At 33.8% G+C, this 8,093-nt stretch overlaps 1 protein-coding gene across 3 annotated transcripts in view; it reads right to left on the bottom strand.

The window, feature by feature from the left end:
- Positions 1–281: 281 nt before the first annotated feature.
- SPRED1 (sprouty related EVH1 domain containing 1) overlaps positions 282–8,093 on the bottom strand; it is a 122,213-nt gene continuing 114,401 nt past the window's right edge. For all 3 annotated transcript variants that reach the window (XM_025998439.2, XM_025998440.2, XM_072738226.1), the window contains one exon: positions 282–6,206. In XM_025998439.2, coding sequence (XP_025854224.1) covers positions 5,556–6,206 — 651 coding nt within the window. In that variant the 3' untranslated portion in view covers positions 282–5,555. The remainder of the gene's footprint in view (positions 6,207–8,093) is intronic.

Genomic DNA, 8,093 nt, shown 5'->3' with positions numbered 1-8,093 from the left:
AACAGAAAAAGTAATTCTGTTAAGTACATCTGTAACCCTTGATTAACAAAACACACAATTGTATTGTGAGTAAAAAGTAAGACAATTTGGTTCGAATCTTGGTACCTCTAATGTGATCTTGGGAATATTTTTTAACCTCTTGAAGCCTAAAACTCTTTAGTAAAAAAGAAAAAAAAAAAAAGGATAACACTTCCTTATGGGGCTGAGAACTAAAAATGATCATTTAAAATATATAACAAAAAAAAAAAAACCTGTTAGACAAAAGAAAACACCATTTCAACTATGATTTTGTTAGACTTTTATTATGAATATATTTTTTTGAGCCATCATTTCAAAGGATCTCTATAAAACTGCAAATCTTAAAGCAGTTAATTTTAAGAGTCAACAAGTTTTATTAAGACCAATGTTTTTTTTCTTTCAGGACCACTGTGAGCATGGACCACTATGATGGCCAAGCAGAAACCCTAGTTTTCAATTTCTCTGATGTAAAAACTATTTTACTTACTTCTGGATATTAACTTGATTGTGAAGAATGTAAAGCAAATTTCTGAAAATCTGTAAATAAACACGAGACTACATTTCATAATTCATGGCAAACAGTTAATTCTTGATTCTTCAAGTAAATATAACTGTAACATAGTAATCCAAAAGTTACTCTGGTGTTGAAATAAGCTATGATTTTTGAGTACTGTCCCCTTATTAATTTATCATCTAGATTATTATTTTTGTTTATTTTACAAATGCAACTCTGAAACTGAGTAGGACACACAAAAAATCAGTAGTAGTCTTGGGCTAAAAATTTCCCACATATCATTCAAGGATTATCATTTAATCCAGATATAGCAGTAACACGTTCTCAAACCAATAAATATAATGTGTATATTTATTGTATTTACCTACTTATAGGTACCAGACCATAATAAATCTGGATACAGTTAAGGATGAATAAATGTCAATAAAATGAACTATATACATGAATTTTCAGTTAAAAATATACCTTAAAAAACGACCAAAATAGTCCATTTCTACTGCTTTCTCCTTAAGTAATTATTCTCTTATGTGACAGTTACCCTCTAGAAGAGTAAGAAAAAGTCCTTTCGTATTTAATGATAGGTTTAATCAGGTAATTAAAAACAAATTCTTATGATATCATCTGATATGTCCAATTACACGGGTATGATGTAACAAAAACAGTTACAAACTTATATATGCATATTTACATTATATATCCAAACTATCAAGCTAATCAACTATATCTAAGGAGATACATCATGACATGAGTTAAACAATTTTTCATTGCTTATTAGAAAGAATGCAGTCAGGCTTTTAATGGAATATACAAGTGAGGCACTTCTGAGGTCAAGAAAAGAAAGCAAATGACACTACATACTTGCAATGTTCACAAAAATCTCTGTGTATCTTTAATACAAAGGTTTTTCAACTAGATTATTCTTGAAAAGTTTCAAAACTAGCAACTTATGCAATTTAAGGAGCTTTCAGGAACAATGGCTAACATCAGTGTATCAAAGCATATGAAAGTTTTATAACCACCTGGCTGCTAGGCAAACAGTACCTTAATACCTTAAAGCCCTTTTTTGTTGTTGTTGTGGAATTTTTTTTTTGGGGGGGGGGAGGTTATATAAATCATCTCAGGTTGTGATTTCTTAATGTTTTGACTCATTCCAAACACCTTATGGTACTATTATTATCATGGTTTATAGACCAATTTTTTTTAAGTGCAACAACAATGCAAGTTTCTAGTGCTTTCCCTTCTACTGAGAAATGTGGTCCTGGAAGTCAAATTAAGAATGAGAATATTTGGTGAAGAATCTGTTTTCTAGGTAACTAAAGTTTTCAAAGTTTTTATATGTCGAAATATGTTACACTTGCTTAAGGGGCTAAAATTAAAAACCCAATCTTCCCACATATTCCAAACAGTAATACCCGAAACCTAAATTTCAACAAAAGAAACATCCTCTAAATTGCCCATCTGGAAGAAAGTACGTTTTCTGTACTTTGTAGCTTTGTATGTATGTTAGAAAACACCTCTGTGGTATTCAATTAAGGGGGGGGGCAGTGGGGAGAAAAAGAAAAGAAAAAGCAAGACTTACCCAAGGTATCAGATGGCACTATACACATGAATTGAAAGTGCATTTGTATTACTTCAAAAGTTCATTTTAGGCACTGCTGAATAACCAATGAAAATAGGTAGTTTCAAGTTTTCCCCTTTAAATTTTAACCCCTGTCCCAACATCATCCCAGAGACATACACACACTCTCTGAAGTTGTCATGATCAAATATAGGTGACGTTTATTTATTTTTTAAAAAAACTCTCCCTGGCTGGTAATGGGAGGAAAATTAGAATACCATTTTGGTAATGGCTTTTGCAAGTTAAAAGAATTGGTTTTATAAATGCTTCGGCACATCCATTAAGTTTGATTGCCATTTCTGAATATCAATAAATATTTTAAGACAGAATATGTAAGAAAAAAGTGCTTAAAATATTTCAGTGACCAAAAGACACATTAGAGAAAAGGTTCATTTTACAGTTCCTTTGAGATACTTAACTCTTGCTTTGTTTGGAGGTGGCCACTACTTAAATAGCCCTTTTTATTGGTAGTAGTGATGAACCTGTCAGATCCTGATTGCCACCTTATGTCTCTGGTCTATGAATCATCCAGTAGGTGGTGCTGAAGTTCCATACCTCAGATTTCTTCAGAAGTCAAATGATTCCCCTGTCAAGGCAGGAGGAACATCATTTATGAATTATTAGTTCTGAACACAAGAAGCCTTCAGACCAAAGTCTTTGTTATGCCATCTAGACGATTTCGTTTTCAATATTTACTATAACTTAAGCTGGTTTAGCCATTTGTTTATGCTACCAGATTAAAGCAAAGAGAAAGGTTTCAGAGGAAAAGCCAGTCGGCAGTGCCAAAACTGTCTGCAGAAGAAGAAAATATTCCTGAACAAACCTATACAAGTTTTAAGAATGAGGAATTTAAACTATCCTTTTTACACATTCTAATTCACTCAAGAGAACATTTTGACATAGGGATTCAGGTAACATTATATTATCAGTTAGTCTTCTAAACTGGTTTGGAATCTGAGTGTGTTAATTATAAAGATCCAAGGTGAAATAAAAAACATTTCATCACCATAGTTTTTAATGAAGAAACTTGTTTAAAATTGTAAAGGAAAAAATGGGAATGGGATGGCAAAATCTTAGCAGCAAAGTGGTTAAACAAATCAAAAATATTAATGCACAAACATTAAAATATTAAAGCATATATGTTGCATATAAAATACAGTACAGAACCAGGAGTTGCACTATACTGATTAGTGCTTAACAGAAGAAATGATTAAATTTGTTCTTCCCAGAAGTATATACACAGTTCATTTCCACAGCATATTCCTATAAACCCAGCAAGTTATTTTCTTCAGTTATTCACACCTTGCTCAAACCTGAATTATGAACTCAGCACTTACAAATAAGAAAATTCATTCACAAGGAAAATCAATATTTCCATTTTACCAATAAAAAGTAATTTTGAAAGTTAACAGTCTATTCTAGGAAACCAAGTTTAGCTGAAAACTTCAGGGATGAAGATCATCTGATGTAGCAGTGTTCAATTATATAAACAGTAAAAATAAGTCTTAAAACTGCTGCTACAGTGTCAATATTTTGGATTTAGTTCATCCAATTGATTTTTTAATACAAAACTAGAAATAACCTCTTCTTCATAACATCTATAGTTATCAATATATTTTTCTTCTTTTCAATGTGAAATAATACTTCAAGATGATCTATATACACAATGTTGTCAGTTCAAGCTGTCATATAAATATAAATGCTTTCTTAAAAAAAAGTATTTTACAGACAGTGTTATATACATTGTTCAGTTTGATCTGGGGCAAAAGAAGAAAGCTAACACAAGCTTAAATATGGTATGTAAAAAGAATGATACATAAATGACATTTTAAAACCTGCATAGAAATGAGCTTCAAATGGTAGTGTGATTTTAATCTTATCACTTCTGAAACTTCAAGCCATTAAAAAAAAGGCACACTTCTCAATTTTATCCCTCTAAGGGAATGTTCTTAAAGAACCTTTACTTGTTAGAGTTTTAATGTAACACTTACCAAAAAACAAACAAACAAACAAACAAAACAAAAAAACAACAAAACACCCAACCAGACAAATTGAACCCAACTACTTCAAACAATCTGTTGGAACATTTATCCAACTACTTTGTAAATAAAACATCCAGCAATACAATGCTCTGCAAAAGAAATAAAATTATATGTACAAGATATTTCATTCACAATGTTGGATTAAATACTTTCCTGGGATAGTTTAGTATATATTTTAACATAAAATAATTTTGCTTTTGGCAAGTTTAAATAAAGTAAAATGCAACTGGGAAAAGTTATTGTTACATGAATAATAAGCACTGAGAATGAAGCTAAAAGATTATTAACACAGCTGAACATATTCTAGTTTAGCAGAATGATAAATGGAGATCTCAGGAGAAAACTTTTACATGAACTATCCAGTTACATTTTTTGCTATGTAAAACATTTGTAAATGCAATATGATTTTTTTTTTGAAGGAGGAAAATCTGAAAGAAAACAACTTGCTGGTTGAATACCACAAAAAACAAAACAACAACCCCAAAACCTCACTTTTTTCTATGTTTACTCAGTCTTTTTATATAAAAATAAGTGTTACATTCCCATCAGAACATTAGACAATTACATCTGTGCTTAAAAAAAAAAAATTGGTCACTCAAGGCTATTAGAATATTTTTAAAGGTTTTAGATTACCAGAATGTATTGAGATAGAACTCAATATAAACTGTAGCCAAAGGGAAATGAGGATGAAAATATCAAATCATTCACATGGAATAAAAACGTTATTAACTAGATGAGTAAAATATTCAAAATATAATGGAATGTGACAGTAGATATATGTACATCTACTCCAGAACTAGGAAGGGGAAGAAAAGTTTAATATGTGATAATTCGTACCTTATATTTAGTTAAATATAAACATTTGTTATTTATACATAAAACCGCTTTCAAAAAACAACTAATAAATGATTTAGTTGTACTTGTTTTACTTCTTACAATTCCCAAGTGTTAACTTTTCTTAGACTGAAATCAACTGTCCCCTAGTGCACTTTTAGTTCATGTCTTAATGAATTCAAACCTTTAAAAGTCCCATCACCTAATGCATAAATATACAAAAATGCCAAAAATTAATCCCTTTTAGTTGGATATTTTATGCTCACTTTTTATAACCAATAATCAGAAACTGTTTCCTTTTGCAAATACTCTTTACAACCTGTAACAAAACATGCCATGCACTGAAGGGAAAGAGTTAGGCATGGCTAGCATTTGTGAAATGCCAAGAACTAACAAGTTCTGCTTCCTCCACGTGTGGCCCCAATGATACCAGGCAAGATTTCATATTGCTTGCCAAAAGCTTCCACAAATCCAAGTTATCTAATTCCTGGAAACAAAGATTTTAAGCTCATTTTGGCACTGGATCCTTTCATCCAGCAGCTTTATGTTTCCCGCCACAGCACCCACACGCCTCACCACAACGATGGCACATTCTCAAAGGGACATAGCAGCACATACATGGTACAATGAAAGACAAAGCTACTAGGGCTAACCATCGTAAGCAGAACTTGTCATCACTAGTGTCACATGAACAGGGATCAGAAAAATCTCCCTCTGAGTCTGACATACAATGATATAACATGCTCTCTGCACAGAGCATGCAACTAACTTGATATATGCATCTTTTAATAGGGTCTGGAGCATCCTGACATTTCCCCCTGCCATTTTCTTCATGATTAAACCTTTCCTGGCAGTATACGCAGCGGGAACGTTCACCATCTTCTTTTCTTCGTTTTGACTTCTTAAATTTTAACGAGGAAGGCTGTGTCTTAAATACCACAGAGTCTTTGAGTGAACTTAACTTAGTCTCATCCCCACAAGAGTACAGATAGTCTGATTTTTTACTGTCTGGTTTAGAAAACTGAATATTGGAATCAGTATCATCTCTCTCTAAGTCATTTTTCCACATGTCAGGATGTCTGTAGTCTGCATAACGACGTATTAAGATATCTCGAGGGTTTATTCTGACAATCTCATCCTCATCTTGAAAGCTGACATGTCGGATTGATTTCAAAGGGACCTTAAAAGGAAAGAAATGAAATTGGCAATAAGAAAGGTGAAGGTTAATTTTACCTGTCAATTTGGAGGGGCTGCAGTGCCAAATATTTGATCAAACATTATTCTGGATGTTTAAGTGAAGATGTTTCTTGGATGAGATTAATCTTTAAATTCATGGATTGTGAATGAAGATTATCTTCCACTACATAAGCAGACTTTGTCAATTAGTTGAAGGCCTTAACAGTATAAAGGCTGACCACTCCCAAGCCAAGTCAGAATTCTGTTAGCAGACTGCCTGCCTTTAGATGGGACTGCAACTCTTCCTCAAGTCTCAGGCCTGAGAGCCCACCTGCATATTTTGCGTATGTACTTCTATTATTTCATGAGCCAATTCCTTAAGATAAATCTCTGTGTATATATACACACAACTAGTTGATTCTGTTTCTCTGGAGAACCCTGATTCATTATAGATTCTAGTACCAAGAATTGGAGTGTTGCTGTTAACAAGGACCTAAAAATATAGAAATGCCTTTGGAGCTGGGTAATGGGTAGAGGCTAAAAGAGTTTTGGGGTGCATGTTACAAAACAGCCTGAGGAGACTGTTGGTAAAATATGGACATTAAATGTGCTTCTGGTGAAGGCTTAGATGAAATGACACTGGAGGAAAGGTGATACTTACAATAAATTGGTAAAGAATGTGGATGAATTATATGCTAGTGTTCTGTGGAAGACAGAATTTGTGAGTGATGGACTTGGATATCTGGCAGAGATTTCTAAGCAAAGTGTTGAAGGCACCCGGTTTCTCCTTGAGGCTAATACTAAAATGTGAGAGGAAAGGGATAAACTGAAGTAGAAATTTTTAAGCAAAAAGCAGATCTTAAAGAGTTGGAAGTCTACGGATAGTGCAAAAATTGAGAAAGCACGTTCTGGAGAGAATACACCAAAGGTGTGGCTGACCAATCATATAATAAAGATTACGATGTGACTCCTGAATCTAATCAACCATTCTCAGCGACAATGCTGCCACGTGGGACTACAGGGAACAGGTAGGATAAAATGAAGAACAGCTTTTGCACTTCTAGGATTTACAGGACTGGCAAATAGAGCTATCTGACTGAAAACATGTGCTATCCTTTAAGAATAGGAAAGAATGATCCCAAAGGTGAGGCTCTCTCACTTCCACAGGGCAGGGTCAATTCTCAGCTTCAGTGGATCAGAAACCTGAAACCTTGGGTATGAAGTTAATATTACCCACTGTTGAGGGTTTGGGATCACCACTCTGCTGGGCTCACAGGACAAAGCATTGAGCCAAAGCCAAAGAGGATTATTTTCAAGGTTTTAGACTTGCTTAGGACTCATGACTGTTTTCTTCTTTCCAAGATTTCTTCCTTATCAAAAGGGAGTATCTATTCTGTCTTTCCCATCATATTTTGAAAGTAGGTAATTTGTCTTGCTTTACAGGTTCCCAGGTAGAGAGGAATCACATCTTAAATCTCACCCACATTTGAGTTAAGATAAGATCCAGGACTTAGAATTGATACTAGAATGGGTTAAGACTTTAAAGGCTGTTGTCAGGGGATGAATGTGAGAAACCAGAGGGCGGAATGTTATGGGCTGAACTGTGTACTCCCAAATTTATAAGTTAAGACCCTAAACCCCAGTACTTCAGAACGTGACTACATTTGAATATAATGCCTTTAAAAGGTAACTACATATAAATAAGGTCTTTACAATGGGTCTTAATCCAATTTGACTGGTATCCTCTCAAGGAAATCTGGGGGCACCAGGGTGGCTCAGTCATTTAAGTATCCAACTCTTATTTTCAGCTCAGGTCATGATCTTAGAGTTGTGAGATTGAGCCCTGTGTGGAGCTTCACACTCAGCCAAGAGTCTGCTGGAAATTCTCTTC

This window comes from Vulpes vulpes, chromosome 15, assembly GCF_048418805.1.
Source record: "Vulpes vulpes isolate BD-2025 chromosome 15, VulVul3, whole genome shotgun sequence".
Lineage (NCBI taxonomy): Eukaryota > Metazoa > Chordata > Mammalia > Carnivora > Canidae > Vulpes > Vulpes vulpes.
The sequence above is the reverse complement of the archived record's forward strand: the minus strand, read 5'-3'. Positions and strand labels throughout refer to the sequence as shown.